Raw genomic sequence first — 18600 nt, 5'->3', positions numbered from 1 at the left:
ATCCCTTATTTTGAACTGTTAAAACATGAATCATAACTGAAGACAATCTAAATAATAATTAAAAAAAAAAAAACTCAATAGAAATCTCCTAGTTAATATTCAGATTATTGTATTAACTATACATGATAATCTGATAAACCTTAGACAAAGTTATGTTAAATGCCTTCAAGTAATTCAGGACATTTTTTAACAGATAGTTATAGATATTTAACTTTTATTTTGTGTATATATATTTACACACACACACACACACATTCATACATACATATTTACAAACAATAAATCAATGAAGACTTTCTATAGGTTTATACCCTCTTCTATACCATCTGCAAAATCAACAGGATGAGGAGTCTGTGGGTGTTTCAATAAGATGCATTAATGTCTTCAAAAAAAAAAAAAGAGGTGAGTGTTAAACCAAAATAACAGAATCAGTAAATTATAGCTGTGACTACATGTTAGCTTTACCTGTATCCAAACTCATTCGGAGAACATATTCATGCTCACTGTAGTGAATGAGATAATGAGAGTAAGAAACATGTAACATGTTTCCTTAAATAAGAGAGCTCATGGATGTGCCCATATAGGGAGGATATATTTTGCATTTTCAAAGAAGATATTAACCTGCCCCACATTTTACTGGATTACATTACTGCTCACCCAGTCACACTCCAATATACCCTTCACAGTCAATGTCTTTGATTCATACTCAAAACTCAACACTAAAACATCTCTGTGCTTTGAGACATTGTTCTTGTCTTACACCATCAAAACATCCACATCCAAATTCCATCTTTGGACAGGAAATGAACTCAATCACTGTTAAGGCAAAACTAATCCCAGAGTCAGGTGTATGATGTGCTACAGGGTCTGTGTATGGTCCTTTAGATACACAGGGTGGGTGACCAGCTACTGACAGCTATTTGTTCAGCAGCCTCTTGTATAGACTGCAAGACAGACATTGTTCGACTTAATAGCTTGAGCACAGATGCCATTAATTCAATGAATCACTCCCCAGATATACAGACCACATTTCAACAACATATCAAGGAACATTTTAATTTCAAATTACCTACATTTTTGTAGTGTCTTTGACAGGAACATTTTTTGCTCACACAATACAAATAAACAATGCTAGAGTACACAGACATACTTGTGCTACAAGCATGATGATTGGAACAGACATTTAGAGCACAGAGGGATTCATGTTGTGAGTTTAGAACATTGCGTCCTCCTCCGGTCTCACCATACTAATTCACTGATACTGCACAAGTCTGTGTGGCACTTGGATGACAAGTAGCATGTGTTAAATTAAGTGCGCGCACACACACACACACACACACACACACACACACACACACACACACACACACACACACACACACAGACACACATATCTAGCTCTGTAGTAGATACATTAGGCACTTCACCCTTTGTGCCCAGATGTTAAGATTTAGATTTGGCTTTTACATCTATTTGGAATACCACATCAAATTCCAACATGGCAAACCACAGAAACAAAATAAAATAAAATAATAAAAAGGAAACTATAACTTGCCAAGAGTTTGGTACCCACCAAGAAAAAAGCCTACTTTAGGCCATTGTAAAGTTAACATTCTCACCTATGACAAAAAAACAAACAGGATGAAAAGGGAAAAAAACAGCAGATATAGCTTTTCTCTATAGTAGAAGTAACAACTTTTATTCCCTCTTAATCTATATATATTTACAGTTACATTTTATACAGTTGCACTAAGGGTCCTTAGAGGGCCTCAAAACAGAAAACGACCCAGGGAGGGGTTAAGATGCATTTGTCCTTGTGTGAGGTGAGACTGAAGTGTCCAGATGGAGATGGAGTATGTAGGATGTTGTGGTGTTTGTGTGTGTGTGTGCGCATCTTGAAGGAAGGGTAAACGTGGAGAGCCACACTCAGGAGGTGCTCTTTGACAGGCCGGGGTAAAGAACTGCCGCTGTCACAGCAACCATCACAGCAACAACCGGCATCCATGGCATCCAGCCGCTCTGTAACATGGCACATACACAGCGCCAGACACACAAACGCGCACACACACACACACACACGAGACAGAGCGAGAGAGAGAGAGATTATCACACAACTTGCACTATGGTCATTAACATACGGCTGCAGGGGTACAGGGAGATGGGTACAGGTAGGAAAAAAGAAACAGAGAGACAATGTGAGGGAGAAAGAGAAAGACAAAGAGAGAGACAGAAACAGAGGTACACACTTGAGCGCTCGAGAGCACTTCCAATGGGAGAACCAGTAGCCTCACAGATAATAGTTGATGATGCAAAACCAAACACAGTGTTCTGCGTTTAGAGACACTGTGTTGAATTTTAGTCAAAAGAAAATGGATGAGTAAAATGATGATCAAAAGAAGAAAAAAAGCCAAATTCCCTACAAGCGAAAAGATGACACACATTAATGATCCAAGCAAGACAGAACAGGTGTTACTTGGTCAGTGAATGATTAGGAGGACAAACTATGTGGAGAAAATCTTCTCCCTCATGAAGCAAAGTTCCGACGAGAGATTTTAGGGCAAAGCCGATGGGTGGAGAGGTGTAGGGTGTGCAACAGGGTGAGATGAGCTTGGTTCAAATGGCCATGCAGAGATGGTGAAGACAGCATGATGCACAAGGGAGAAGACAACACGAGAGACACAGACAAAAGACTCGACACGAGCGCCGTGTACCTTTCTACCACAACTGGCCGTAGCACCAGTACAGCAAAGCCAGGATAAGGCCGATGAAAATGGCTTGGGCGGGCTGCGATATGGATGGCTAAAGGAGGAAGGGACATTACAGAAAATCAACTTTAACACTACGCAACACAAAGACCTGATCTGATGGCAGGGCTGGGGAAGGACGGCTAAGGGAGGGCTCTGCAAATAAAAAGTAAGGAGGGGGAAGGGTTTGGTCATACAAATATCAACAGCTCCTATCAGATAAACACAGGCTAAAAACAGCATACACCCACAAAAAAGACCACTGTTGAATACCTGAACTACATACCACCCACAACAACAAGGAGCACAGACATGACACAGACAGTGAAGTGGTGTTAATACAAGAAATTGTAACAACATTCAGGTTATTGAATCTATCCATTCATCCCAGCCCATTTATAGCCATTTTTTTCTCCACAGCCCCTGCAGAAGTCTGAGGTGCAACCAGCAGGCTGTGCAGATCCACACCAACAAATCACCCTGCATCCCAGTGCGAGAAAGCTAATTTTTGGAAAAAGTGTGTGAAAGCATGTAAAAAAACATGTTTGTGTATCATTTGAAGATTAAATTGGAACTTGGACTTGGAAGTGTTAAGTAAGTAGACAAAAATGCACTAACAAATAAAAAAAAAAAAAAATCTCCTATATTCTCACCAATCGGAAATGATTATTTGTTTGGGTCAGCTTCAACTTTTGCAGTAATAGCTCATGCACAGGTGCAAAGCTCATGCAACCCAGCAGGGGCACCTCTGTGACTCTGAAAGTGTGTACCATAGTTTCTTAAATATAGGACGTATCGTAAATCAACCGCATGGCAGTATTTCATGCAAATAATAATAATAATAAAAAACACTAAATTGTGTATAAACTGCAGTTAACCGCAGGAATTCAACATTCATGTATAAACCCTGATTTATATTTAGGAAATTCCTGTTCTGTCAGTATGATACGATACCGCTTTAGTCAGTGTGTGTAACTAAGTGAGCATAAGTCAACAGAATAAGACAGCAAAATGTAACTAGGCCTATTTCTGATCAGCTTTGCTTTCTGCAAAGGCATCAACATACTGCTGAAATAGTGGTCTCTCTGTAGATGGTACATTTGCATTTGTTGAGGGCAGCAGTTTTCAACCTTATTCTTTAAAAAGCCCTCCACGATCACATAACCAAGCATACATCTGGAGTAATATAAGCACTAATAAGCAGGCTATTCAAAAACTCAGAATAAGCTTACAAAATGTGCTGCCTGTGTGGCCTTTGGAATAGTCATTGAGTATAATAACTTTTTTACATGGCAAAGTGCTATTTATAAAAGATGACCTCTGTTTGTTGATTTATTTACCAAAGAACCAATTCAACCATACACACAGGCTTGTGCTTAGAGCCTCTTTCTTACCCTATATCATACAAGAACAGGCAGATCAGAGCCTCACACATTAAAGCTGAGGAGCAACCGGAGCTGTTGTAGATTAAAATGTCAGAACTAAATCTTTTGTGTGTGTCTGTGTGTACTCACCCAGGGCAGTATGGAGAAGAAGCTGATAGCAATGGCAGCCCTGGCTGCATCAGCTGTGTGTGTGAGTGAAAGAGAGAGAGAGAGCGAGACAAGAGAACTCACATTCTTTCCCTTCTCCTGCAGCAGCTTGAGGTTGACCTTACACTGCTCCAGCTCAGCGTTGATGGAGGACTTCTCCTGTTCGGTCCTCTCATAGCGCCGCCTCAGGTCTGACAGCTGCGTCTGAGTCTCCTCATACTGCAGTTGGAGGAGAGGCATCCATGAAGGTCAGAGAAAGTGCAAAAAAAGGAGCAAAAAAAACCCCCTTAAACTAATGTAATAAGATTTATTCCTCATAAAAGGCCACGAGAATACGGCATCCTTTATTATGGGTGTTGTATGGACGGTGTGCATTGTGTTTGTGTCTTGCTGTTCCAGTTTACCTCTATCTGCAGGCATTTGGTACGACTGTCGGCCTGGGCGAGCTGGCTCTGGAGCATGCTGGCATCCTGCAGGTGCTGATCCTGCATAGATCCCAGCCGGCTCTGCAAGTCTCCCTGGGATTTCTCCAGAGCATTCAGACTGCTGCTGAGTGTAGCACTCTCCTCCCTTGAGCTAAACACATGCAAATACACACACACACACACACACACACACACACACACACACACACACACAGTTACAAGTGAATGCAAATGCGAACAGAATTTATTCACCAGTATATACATTTATATCTGCATGGTTTCATGATTAAATTTAATGATGAAAGTAGGGGCAGACAAACGTTTAGAAACTCGTATGCAGAAGCCCTTACATAGAACATAACCAATATCATGGCTTAAAATATACCATTAGTCATTTGCCTGGTTTTATTAAAGGAATAGTTCAGCCAAAGAACAACGTAGGCTCTATTTTAGGATCATAATGAGTGTTAAACTTTTGTTGGGGACCAAAATGGCGTTAACTGAAGTAGTTAAGGTGTAGTGGAGACTACGGGTATCTACGTGTGTGTGTGTGTGTGTGTGTGTGTGTGTGTGTGTGTGTGTAGGGTGGTGAGAGGAGTGTCATAACAGCCAAAGCTGATCAAACAACCTCCTGTTACAATGCGTCCAATTTGTGAGGTCAGTGGAAACATTTCCATGTTGAAAGAGCAGCGTGACGATAACCAACCATTCACAACAGGTTATGTTTTTATTAGCATAAAGCTGGCTGAGGTGAGAGGTACACAGGGTCTCAACGCCATGAGTCAGCAACATGAGTCACCAGAAACACTACCAAGAAAGAGTGCTGAGTGCTGAGAGCATTCACACAGCACAGGGACAACCTCCTGTACTGTAGTAGCAGTAGCAATGTAGCAATGTGCTAGCACATTTAGTCTGAAACAGAACCACAAGCCACAGATTCAACAGTAGGGTGATTATCTGTTAGGTAACAACTAGTCAGTCAGGTGTCAATGTAACAGATTGCCAGTATTAAATCACAAAAAGCCTCTTATTTTGCAATTTTCTGAGCATTTTTGAGACAACAAAACTGTTGTACTTCTTAGCAAAATTATACTACTGACTCTTGTCCATTTCAGTTGCTGTGATGCCCCAAATAACCAACCACCACATCTAATGTTAAATTAGGTTCTGTCGGTAAAGAGATCATGGACTGTATGTGCAGTGGGTCATAAACTGCTCCGTTATTTACATCAGCTTAAAGGGTATGCTTCATTCGAAGTCGAAGGAAACAGTCCTTGTCAATAATTCTATTTGTTGCAAGGACAAATCAGTCAATGATAACCTAGAGCTTCAAGCAGATTTCTGAATCACCAAAAACCCAGGAACTAATCACAACTGCTTATCCAGCATGAGGCTGGCTTAATGTGATAGAGAGAGTATGGTTAGCAGTGTGTTGAACACTACCAATGGCTGCGCTGATGGGCAGTTAAATGACACGGATGTGTTTTTTCTTTGGAACTGATTTAACAACTGCAAACAACTGTTTACAAGAAAGATGTGTTTGCTGTAATTACGCAAATATTTGGTAAGAGTTTAACGTACACCAGCCCATGCTGTTCAGCTACAGGAAGTCCTGCATTACTATGTTACTGTTGCTAGGCTAGACAAACAATGGCTAATATTGAAAACCTGTAGCCTTAGTAACCATTACTAAGCCTAATTATCTGGTTGCAACTGGGCTTGTAAAATAACATCTGAGCATTTTTTTTTTGCCAGATCAAAGTTGCATACCCTCTATGTCTACATCAGAGAACAAAATAAAATGCAATCCATTCAAATGTTCATCCATTCTATGACCCTAGCGTTCCCCAGACCAATTGAGATTTGAGATCAATCTGGTGTCAGCCAGGCTAGCACTTTTTCATTTTTTAAAACATCTTTGCACTTAAGTAACTTGTTATACCTTGTAGCAAGCTTGTAGAGCTTGAGAATTTGAGAGAATTTTGTCACTAGCAAACTACTAAACTGGCATCTGTCCTCTGTCAAATACAGTTGCATTTTCAGCTCTGAACAAAACCGTTCAGGAATTATTTCAACAAAAGCGGAACGTGCGTAATGTTTCATTACGTCCTGGTCGGGATGAATGAAACAGGTATGGTTGACAAGAAAAACATACAGTTTAAACTAGCCTATGTAAACTTCTGACAATTTCAATATTTTACAACATATCGTGAATGCCACGAGTGTTTATCACAACAAACTTCCAAGATGCAGTAGGCAGTTGTATGCATTCATATCAGATGAGTGGTAAAAAATCTCAAAATCGTTATGCCACTTATTCTATACATTTGATAGATTCAATGGATAACCATTCCTGTGAGAGTAGGCCTGCGAAAATGCACCGCAGATCCACAAATCTAGCTAGGTTTATTTGTGTTTGCAGTCATCCTGAAATATGCGTAGCAGTGGCACCTGATTTCAAACACATAACAAGCCCACGTTGCATGCTGCGCCTGTGCGCCTTTTTCTACTCAGATGATGCTGGAAAGAACTCCACACACGTTTTTCGCACCATGGTAATCCACCGCGGTAATTAACAGGGCTCTACACTAAAAAAAATTTCCAGGAGCACTTGTGCGCCCAAGTTAAAAAATTTAGGAGCACAGACAAAAATTTGGGCGCACAGTCAGTTCTGTACTTAACTTAAACATAATCTAACATTACACTGCAGCTAACATTTAAACATGCCAGTGCACAAATTGCGAATATTAAGAATGACTGACAACATTTAGGCTACAGGAAATAGGATTTTAAAGATCAGTGCCTACTTTATTTTCAGTCTGTTCTATTTTTCTACATTTTGTTAATGTAAAATATAATACATTGCCATATTTGCATTTAGCCAGTATATCAAGTATCCTGCCAAATGTAGGCTAATTTATTTATTTGTGAACCCATCTTTAGCTAATCCAAATATGCCCATGGTGACCTATCTGACTGCATACTGCCTAATACTACTACTAAAACAGACCATTTTCTCTTCCACAAAACCCAACATAGGCTAATCAAGGATATATATATATATTTTTTATACTTTTACTTTTTATTTGAAATATCTGCATTGATGGGGGCAGTAGGCAAACGTTGGGCCTACTTTCGTTTTGCACTTCAGCTTGTATTCTGTGTAAACAAACAAGCATGCGTGGAAGCCTGGAGTTGTCAGTAGCGTTCTACCTTTGAATAAAATGGGAGTATTACGGGAAGCTACTTTTGTGCCTGTTCGCTACAGCTATATTTTGCATAATATTGCAGCCAATAATAACTGGGCTAAAAGGCATGTTAGGTTACCTTTCCTTCTCTCACTGCATTCTCAGAATCTCATCCTGTTCCTCCGATATCCGATGAATTCGGTGGATAGAAGAACTAATTTCGTCAATCTTTGCATCTTGGCTGGCTAGTCTAACTTTCCACTTTTTCTGCGTGCTCTTGGATTTGATAGAAGCGACTACTAGCGAGTCACAACGCGAAACTGCTAAAGTTTAGTAGGGAGGTGTAGTTTTTATGCTGCATTTGCAACGTGATTCTATGGTTTGCACCAGTCATGTTTCTTGATGTTGCGGTGTATTTTGTAGACAAACATTGACATGGTTATAAGTCATTCGCACCAGTGCGCCTAAATATTATTTTGCACTCGCACGCCATCATTTTTACTCGCATGTGCGAGTGAAATGGGCGCAATGTAGAGCCCTGATTAAGATAATTAAAATCAAAACGGTTATTATTAATATTGTCAAGAATTTTATCGTAGTTTACCGTTACACCAGTAACCATTACATCTCTACATATGGATGTGACCATTACTAACAGTCTGTCAGGCATTTCATTTGATGACTGCAAGTCTGTGGCAGCAATCAGTGGTTCTGATTTCACGTCTGGAAACCAACCTGTCCAGTTCCACTTCCAGCCGATTAAGCTTCTCCAGCAAAGAGACCTTCTCTGAGCGCAGACCCTCACATTCTTTCTGCAAGCTGCCACACTCCTGCTGCAGCTTCTCCAGCTCACCTGCGCCCCACACACACACACACACACACACACACACACACACACACACACACACACACAGCTTTTAAAAGTCAGCCAACTCTGAAACTGATTACAGAGAAACCAAGATGACTGGAAACACAGTATACACATGCAAACCACTATGTCTCACCTCTGGCAGGGCTCTACACCAACATTTTTTTTCAGGAACACTTGTGCGCCCAAGTTAAAAAAATTTAGGAGCACAGACAAAAATTTGGGCGCACAGTCAGTTCTGTACTTAACTTACACATAATCTAACATTATACTGCAGATAACAGTTAAACATGCCAGTGCACCAATTGTGAATATTAAGAATGACTGACAACATTTAGGCTACAGGAAACAGGATTTTAAGAATCAGTGCCTACTTTATTTTCAGTCTGTTCTATTTTCCTACATTTTGTTAATGTAAAATAATATAATACATCAGACTTATGTAGTAATGTTTCTCGATGTTGCGGTGTATTTTGTAGACAAACATTGACATGGTTAGAAGTCATTCGCACCAGTGCGCCTAAATATTTTTTTGCACTCGCACGGCATCATTTTTACTCTTTTAACCCTGTCTGGTATTGGCATACCAAAATCTGGCCAGATCTTTCTAAAGTCAATAATTAGTTACTGTATGATGGCAGAAATGCTTACTTGTCTCAGTCAAGATTCAGTCTGGTAGACATGGCAAAGTACGATTTTACCACCTCTTTATATTTCAACAAGTTTATGTACTTTTACCTTGCCTCAGAGCGTTTTATAGTAAATGAAAATAAAAGGAACCATGTCAAAACTTGTCTACACATGTCTAAGAGTGCAGTGCCTAAACGCCAGTTGTGAAACAGATCAACAGGTCCAGCTAAGGGCCCTGCAAAAATGAGGAATGACTTATTCCATGACTCAAACACCACATTCAAAATTCAACCAAACCCCTGCAGAGCACACAATGTGCCAATGCACTATTCCTAAAAGGTCTCTGAAGGGCCCCAACATGGTCTTTCATCAATCTCAAAATGGACTGACAAAACCTGGGTGGGTGCATACCTTGCAGCCGGGCTGCTTTGGCCTGGTGCTGACTCTGCTGCTGGAAGCTGGCCTGCAGAGTGCTGATCTCCACCTCGTATTTGGTGGCAGCCTGCTTCCATTTGTCCAGTTCAGTGGTAACACTGCTGAGGTCAGCCTGAAGGGAAGCGATCTCACGCTCGCGCTCACAGGTGGTGTCATCCATAGCCTGGCGGAGCAAGATGACCTCTTCCTGGGCGTTGCAGAGCTCTTCACGAGTGCTGCTGATGGTGTTCTCCCTCTGTTCCCTTAGAGTCTCCATGTCAGCCTGCAGCTTCTGCAGCTGAGCTGTACAGCCCCAGAACAAACGTTTACATTACTGTTCATGTTCATCTCCAAAATTACACTATAGAACAACCACAAACAATCTTGCATAATCTCGATTTTTTTCAGAAGATGAAAGGCAAATCACCCAGGCTATTACAGATAAAGAAAAGTGACAAACACTGACTCATTTCCAAATGGTTTGGGGTGGACAGAGAGTTACACTCATGCCATTATAAGGCTGGGCATCGTCACTGATTCCCTGAATCGATTCAATTCTAATTCACAAGACTTAATTATATTTTATTTGATTCCACATCAATTTCATTAGACATATTTCAGTTACAATACCAATTTTGTTTGGATATGAAATTGATTCTCAGAGAACTCACGCTGTACGTTGTACAAAGAGCCCTCTGACTCAATGTGTCACTTAAAATATTAATGTAGACATGGATTAATGCAGGCGTGGAGAAGCAATGGTAGTGGTGCCATCTGATAATCGGCTGGCACGGGTTTGAACACACCATTGCAAGTCCCTGCTGCTTTCGATAAATGTGCCTGCTAAATATCAGGTCACTTTACTTATTATTAACGCTTCTGCGGGAAAAGGCATAGGACTACAGTACATTAAAGCATTGCTCCAAGGATTAACATTTCATTAATCAATATTGAATTATTCAAATAAAGGGTCAAAACATTTTTTTCAAAAATATTTTTAGTTTTTTGCTGCGAAGTGGCAATAAAATGAATGCTGTTGTATCTGAAATGGATGTTATCCATTTGCGACCAGGCTCCTAGTAAATTAGCTGTTAAGTCTGGTGTGGAAACGGTGAGCTTTCCGTTGTGATGAACAAAGAAATAGACGCGGCAGAAGTCTGATACTCACTTTGTAGGAATTGGATCTGTTTGGCAGACTCCTCGGTCTGCTGGCGGTTGGTCCTCCTCTCCTCCTCTAACAAAGCTGAGGAAAGCCAAAAGGAAAAACAACTCAATCACCAATTCCCAAGTGACGTCACACCACCACTCCACCATAAACTCTGAGCATCACATTGTTCCTGTCTCTTCAACCTCACTACTTTTGTGGTGGTCAATCAATTGAATTGAATCAATCCATAATTCCACAATTCAGTGAGCTATGTGGCAAAAACTACAATAAAATAGGTAAAAAATGATTTGACTAACACTGCATTTCCCTTACATTCCTACCTATTCTATAGCCGTCATCAACAACTACATGATTCCATCTTCTCAATTAGACCCCCAGGGATTTAACGGTATGAAAATTTAACCTCACGGTTATAGTGACCAAAATTATCATGGTTTTCGGTATTATCACGGTATTTCTAAAAGTGTGTTCAATATGTTTAGAAAGCACTGATAGGCCTACACAAGCTGAAATAGTTTAAAAAGTGTCCCGTTCACTTTTTTCCTTCATGTTTAATTGGCTATGTGCTTATAACTTAACTTACCCCACCATAACTTGGAGATTGCTATTTCTGTTATTTGGATGCAATGAGTGAGACCAAAGTAAGTGTTCAAAATAAAACTTTAGGCTACTATATTCTCCTCATAATGTGAGTGGAATGGATTTAATGTGGACACGAACATAAAAAGACGCAGAGTGGCTACATGATGCAGTGCACGTTTTGCGGTGAAAAAGTTCCGCCTTTTAAAATCAGGTGTAGCCTAATCCGAATCGTAGTTAAAACCATCAATTAGACAACAGAATCAGTAGGGTACCAGTTTTGTTCCATTGTACCAGGCCTACTGTATGTCAAAAGCAGGCTCGGATGAAGCTGGGAAGGATTAAACACACGGTTTCCACACCGCGGTAATCAAGAGTGATAATCATGATATTTGAAATGAAAACGGTAATTATTATCATCAACATTTTTATCGCGGTTTACCATTATACCGGTAATCGTTACATCCCCCCACACATTTATATAAAGTGGTACTATTGACACGTTATGGTAATCATGGTGGAAGACCATACCTTGCAGCTCCAAGCATTTCTGTTTGCCAGTGTTGGCCAACTCCTGGGCCTCCAGTAGCTCTCTGTGCAGGTGGTGGATCACCTCCTCTGTGTCACCAGGCTCTAGGTTTGCCCTCTGCAGTTCATCTGTGGAAGGACAGTCAGTCAGTCAGTGTGTGTGTGTGTGTGTGCATACAACCATGCACACACATCACTCGAAGTTCTACTTTTGGACAGGTACAGAGGGTACAGTAGAGCAGAGGCTCTTTATAAAGAATGTCTATAATAAAACCATACTGTATGTGCAGCAGGAAATTGTGAACGTATCTAATAAAACCCTGATGACAACAGTTAATCAAACTAGATGTACCGCAGAGCGGTACAAAATATGACCGCCGCCCAGTCCAGCACATTTTTTCCACAAAAATAAAATCACGCTGAAAGGCCTATATGATGAACGGTCTCACTAAATTGCATTATCCACACTCAATTCTCACTGGTATCTGCTAGACAACAAGTACCAAAACATGATAGTTCATAGATTTCACATGTAAAATTCATTTTATACAACCCCACCCCCATCTTGCCTGTTCATAATTCTGAGAAATTCTTGAATTGTGTGCATGCACAGGTTTATGTTTATGTTTATGTGTGTGTGTGTGCTTGTGTGTTTGTCTGCGTATGTGTGTTTGTGCATATGCATGCATGCGTACACATGTCTACTGTGTGAGTATGTGTCATACATATGATTACTGTGAATGTATGTGTGTGCGTGTGTATCTGTTTATGCACATGTGTGCACATGGAATGGGTTAACATGACCCCTGGAGGCAAACATACAGAAAAAATTGGTCATCCTAGGCCCTACGGTTCTCAAGATATTCACAGAAAACTGTGTCTGCCCTACTCTCCTTTCGGTCCAGTCCAGCGGGGGGCTACAGATCAAAACGAAAAACGACGGTTCCATGCTATCCATGTGGGGTTACATGCCCACCAAGTTTCGTGTACCCCGGTCAGTTTCAGCGTCTCGGGAATCCTTGTTGGTGTATGGTCACTAAATGTAAACATAAATTATTTTATTGTAAGGCCCCCCATGAACTAAAGTTCACAAAACTTGGCATGCATTCGGAAGGTGTCACAATGATCCTACACTTCCAATTTCGTGCAGTTTTGACTGTTAGGTCACAGATACCTGCGATTACAACACCTCATTTTTACTTTTTTGTGTTTAACTAGGTGGCGCTATACATGAAATGAGTGGTTATGGAATGGGTTGACATGGCCCTTTGAGATCAACATACAAAAACAATGGTCCTCCTAAACCCTACGGTTCTCGAGATATTCACAGAAAACTGTGTCTGCCCTACCCTCCTTTTGGGGGGGTCCAGTCCAGCGGGGGGGCCACAGATCAAAACGAAAAACGATGGTTCCATGCGGGGTTACATGCTCACCAAGTTTTGTGTACCCCGGTCTTTCAGTGTCCCGGGAATCCTTGACGGAAATTTGACATGCGAAAAAGAATGTCCAAACCGCCAATTCGCTTCGCGGCGGTCATAATAAAAAGAGTCCCAAAACAAGCTACTATCATTAGTAGTAAATAATAAATGCACTTCAAACAGGTCCGTTATGTAGTCTTATGGCGGCCGGAACAAATATGTCCAAGTGTTCAAAGTGACCTGGGTCCAAAACCAACCCAAATGTACAAGTGACAGTGAAGTGATTGCACCAAGGTCAGCTAGAGGCGTAGAGGGGTGTCTGACTGATGTCGGGCCAAAGAGAGATTGCACCAGTTGAACAATACCACTTCAGTGGTCACTGGGAGCTTGACCGACTATTCAGTCATTACTCCTCATCTCTCTAGGGTTGTCTGAAAGGAAGCTTTTGTTCCAGAGATCTACAAGTCTATTCAGAGTTGGACTGAGTCAATTAGTCAAGCAAAACAATTATGGTTATTCTGCAATTCAATAAAAGATGCCTGACATCCCAAAACTACCATATCCATCAAAGTGCGTGTACACACACACCAACTAGGGCTGTCACTTTTTAACCGATAGTTGAACATTCGGTTGAACATGATGTGAACAAATGGTATTCGAATGATAAATAACCCATTCATATTTTAATGTGTAACTGTATTATATGTGTTTAAAAAAGTAGATATCACCGTACACTGGTCTGTCAAGAACTGTTTTATTAGCGAATGACGCATCTCTGAGAGCGAACCTGAGGAAGGCAAACGGCGAAACGTGTCGCTCACTAATAAAACATATTCGACAGACCATTGTGCAGTGATGATATACCTTTTAAATCCTGATACCCTTGCAAAAACATCAAGTGAAGTTCTCATTCACAGGTAACATAGTAAATAGAAAGAAAGCGACACTTGATCCTGATCCAAGTTGATAGACTGATGTTTCTGGCAGAAATTAAGAAATGAGGTTGGATCTCTAGTTATAATCTCGTTTGGATCTCTAGGCTATGTAGCCTACCTTTCTACACTTTAGTTCAGATGTAGGCTATCTTTCCTGCTGTCTGAGTTGTTTTACTCACACACACACACACACACACACACAGATGAATAAACAAACATTATTTAGTCAGTGAATCATAGGCCCGAACTGCTGCTCCTGATTAGAAGAGGGGATTGTTTGACAGAAGGTGGCAATGCTGACCCTAAGAAACCTCCCTAACGGCAATGTTCCTATGCGTTGTACTGAAATAGTCTGTGTGGAATGTGAACAGAAGAATGGCAAAAAAAAGAAGCAAGGAACCAGACGTCAGGAAGGACTTAAATTTTGATTGTCTGCAATATTTAACTGAACACGATTTAAAAAAACAAAAAAATAATGCAAACAAAATCATGGGCAACAGAGGGCAGTGCTTGGCCTCTACAACTCAGTAGTGGCACAGGGACATGGCAATCATGCAGCAGATCTAAAACCATGAGTGCAAAAACACCCCTGCAGCAGGCCAAACAGGGTACAGTCATCATACACATACTCCCACATACATGATCCAAACAGGCCCTCCATCTGGATGTGTGTGGTTTGGCTATTGCAATTCTTTACTCTAATCAGAAATGAGCACGTCACTTCTGCCTTCAAGCTACATAGGTAAAAACTTGTGTCATGAACTCATGATAGTTGTGCACATCTATCAACTTGGCAGTTGGTGGTCAAATGGGGTGTTTAAAAGGAGTAATTCACATTACATCATGACAAACAAGCGTAAAGGCCTCACACAACTCAATTCAAAGCAGCTGGCTTTTATGTGTTGCCATGGGTTTAATGAAAGGACAGCAATCACATTCTCATCCTCTGATTGCAGTTGAGGTCATTCATGCCTCAAGCACAGTGAAGTTAACTACTTGAGCTTAAAACACACCAATGATGGTCTCCACACAAGAAAAAAGTAAGTAATGAAACCAGCTACTGTCCTCCAGGAGTAAGTCAGTAAGTGCTACACTTTCACAAAACTGTAGAAAACCCCAGAAAAGGCCCAGTGCATGATTATATATGACTAACTGGCCTGGTAAAGACACTACTAACTCAGTCAGTAATAGCTAACAAACTAAAAGAGCCATATCAGAAATTTCATTAAAGTTTTGTATGAAAGTGACAGAAAAGATGACACAGGGTTCCCATTCTTTCTTCAACATAAATTCAAGGACTTTTACAAGGACCCATAAATTCAAGGACCCAACATGGCATTGCTTTGAGACACGGATCAAGGTAAAAAATTAACAACGTGACAATTGCCAAGGATAGGTGATAAACTAAGGACCATTACAAAGGATCTGCATCAGTTCACCAATAGGACACTCCCCATTGTGCCCACATCAGAAGACATCTGCAAAGCTACAGCACCAATCACACAATGCAGGTCCCATTTCCATTCTTGGCCGATTTTATTTAATTCATGACGGTGAGTAACTTGTATGGCCTACACTGACTAAGCTGAGTCAAGGGGGCACACCAATGGGGCCACTGGACCTTGTGAAGCATGCTCTGGAGGGAGCACTAGCAACTTGAGGTGGGAAATTAACGAAAGTTTAAAAGTGGGGGTGCAAGAAGCAAAAGCCTTAAGGGGGGGTTGGGCGTTTGTCCTTGAGCTTGAGCAGTTTTGCAAAGAAAAATGGAGTAAAATTGCATTATCAAGATGTGCAAGCCTAACTGAGACCTATCCACGTAGGCTCCATGCTTTAATTGCGGCCAAAGTTACATCTACAAAACGCTGACTTAAAAGGGGTGAGTATTGATGCAATTGCTTATTTTGAATTATATATTTTGAATTATCATTACTTTGTTGAAATCTGCTTTCACTTTGACATTTAAGGGTGGAATTTCTGTCAATTGTTGTTAAAAAGGCCAAAATAAATTGATCAAGATTCCTTTTATAAAATCAGTAGAAGTGGAAATATCCAAGGGGGGTGAATACTTTTTATAGGCACTGTATCTGTTTGTGTTTATATATTTAAATTTATTAGCAAAGATGACTTCCTACGAAATCGCTGACTGCGCATTTATATGTTATTCTATTGCTGTAGCTCTGTAGCTTTAATGTTAAAATACTTAAAATGTTAATAGCTTAAATGTTATTCTATTGCTGTAGCTCTGTAGCTTAAATGTTAAGGGAAATTAACGGGAAATTTGTTCTAGTTTATATAAGCAAAAAGCTTATTAGCAAAAGATGACTCCCTACTTGAATCAGTTTTGCAAAGAAAATGGAGTTTATTGCTTTATCAAGCTTGAGCAGTTTTGCAAAGAAAAGGGCTCCATTGCTGTAGCAAGAAGCAAAAGCCCTTAATGTTAAAATCCACGGAAGTTTTTAATAAAATTGCATTTTATTCTATTGTTGTAAGCCTGTAACTTAAATGTATCCTAAATGTTAATAGCTTAAATGTTTTAATTGGAGCACTAGCACATCTAGGTGGGAAATTAACTTGCAAGTTTAGTATTGATGTGCAAGAAGCAAATTATATATTTTGAATTTGTCCTTGAGGTTGAGCAGTTTGAAAGAAAAATGGAATTTGTCAATTGCATTAAAAGATGGGGTGCAACTGAAGAAAAATCCTTAAGGGCTCCATGCTTTAATTCTGAGCTTACATCTTTCCATTGAAGAAAAAATGTGAAAAGGGGTGAGTATTGATGCAATTGCTTATTTTGAATTATATATTTTGAATTATCATTACTTTGTTGAAATCTGCTTTCACTTTGACATTTAAGGGTGGAATTTCTGTCAATTGTTGTTAAAAAGGCCAAAATAAATTGATCAAGATTCCTTTTATAAAATCAGTAGAAGTGGAAATATCCAAGGGGGGTGAATACTTTTTATAGGCACTGTATCTGTTTGTGTTTATATATTTAAATTTATTAGCAAAGATGACTTCCTACTGAAATCGCTGATCAAGATTTATATGTTATTCTATTGCTGTAGCTCTGTAGCTTTAATGTTAAAATACTTAAAATGTTAATAGCTTAAATGTTATTCTATTGCTGTAGCTCTGTAGCTTAAATGTTAAATTGCCTAAATGTTAATAGCTTAAATGCTGTTCTATGGTTGTAAGTTGCTTTGGATAAATGCGTCTGCCAAATGAGTACATTAGTGTACATTAGCGTTGCAATTAACAGTTATCTTTACAGTGGATTAATCTATTGATTATTTCAACTGAGTAATTGCCAGAGCAGGGCTCTACACTAAAAATATTTTACAGGAGCACTTGTGCGCCCAAGTTAAAAAATGTAGGAGCACAGACAAAAATTTGGGCGCACAGTCAGTTCTGTACTTAACTTACACATAATGCAACATTACACTTCAGCTAACAGTTAAACATGCCAGTGCACCAATTGCGAATGTTAAGAATGACTGACAACATTTAGGCTACAGGAAACAGGATTTTAAAGATCAGTGCCTACTTTATTTTCAGTCTGTTCTATTTTCCTACATTTTGTTAATGTAAAATAATATAATACATTGCCATATTTGCATTTAGTCTGTATATCAAGTGTCCTGCCAAATATAGGCTAATTAATTTATTTGTGAATCCATCTGTAGCTAATCCAAATATGCCCATGGTGACCTATCTGACTGCATTCTGCCTAATACTACTACTAAAACAGTCCACAAAACCCAACATAGGCTAATCAAGGATATTTTTTATACTTTTAGTTTTTATTTGAAATATCTGCATTGATGGGGGCAGAAGGCGTTAGGCCTACTTTCATTTTGCACTTTCGCTTGTATTCGGTGTAAACAAACAAGCATGCGTGGAAGCCTGGAGTTGTCAGTAGCGTTCTACCTTTGAATAAAATGGGAGTATTACCGGAGGCTACTCTTGTGCCTGTTTGCTACAGCTATATTTTGCATATTGCAGCCAATACGTCAACTGGGCTAAAAGGCATGTTAGGTTACCTTTCCTTCTCTCACTGCATTCTCAGAGTCTCATCCTGTTCCTCTTGAATTCGATGGATAGAAGAACTAATTCCTTCAATCTTTGCATCTTGGCTGGCTAGTCTAACTTTCCGCTTTTTCTCAGGGTATAT

At 39.9% G+C, this 18600-nt stretch overlaps 1 protein-coding gene across 8 annotated transcripts in view; it reads right to left on the bottom strand.

Moving 5' to 3' along the window:
* Window positions 1–1040: 1040 nt before the first annotated feature.
* slmapa (sarcolemma associated protein a) overlaps window positions 1041–18600 on the bottom strand; it is a 68976-nt gene continuing 51416 nt past the window's right edge. For 5 of the 8 annotated variants that reach the window (XM_048253931.1, XM_048253935.1, XM_048253934.1 and 2 more), the window contains 7 exons: window positions 12080–12205; window positions 10970–11044; window positions 9799–10104; window positions 8625–8742; window positions 4681–4852; window positions 4361–4495; window positions 1041–2019 (listed from right to left, as the gene is read on the bottom strand). In XM_048253931.1, coding sequence (XP_048109888.1) covers window positions 1927–2019; window positions 4361–4495; window positions 4681–4852; window positions 8625–8742; window positions 9799–10104; window positions 10970–11044; window positions 12080–12205 — 1025 coding nt within the window. In that variant the 3' untranslated portion in view covers window positions 1041–1926. Of the gene's footprint in view, window positions 2020–2711; window positions 2800–4360; window positions 4496–4680; window positions 4853–8624; window positions 8743–9798; window positions 10105–10969; window positions 11045–12079; window positions 12206–18600 lie in introns of all 8 variants that reach the window. The other 3 variants (XM_048253933.1, XM_048253939.1, XM_048253937.1) reach the window with 1 other exon arrangement.

Source organism: Alosa alosa, chromosome 10 (assembly GCF_017589495.1).
Source record: "Alosa alosa isolate M-15738 ecotype Scorff River chromosome 10, AALO_Geno_1.1, whole genome shotgun sequence".
NCBI lineage: Eukaryota > Metazoa > Chordata > Actinopteri > Clupeiformes > Clupeidae > Alosa > Alosa alosa.
This window is presented reverse-complemented; position numbering and strand designations above follow the sequence as displayed.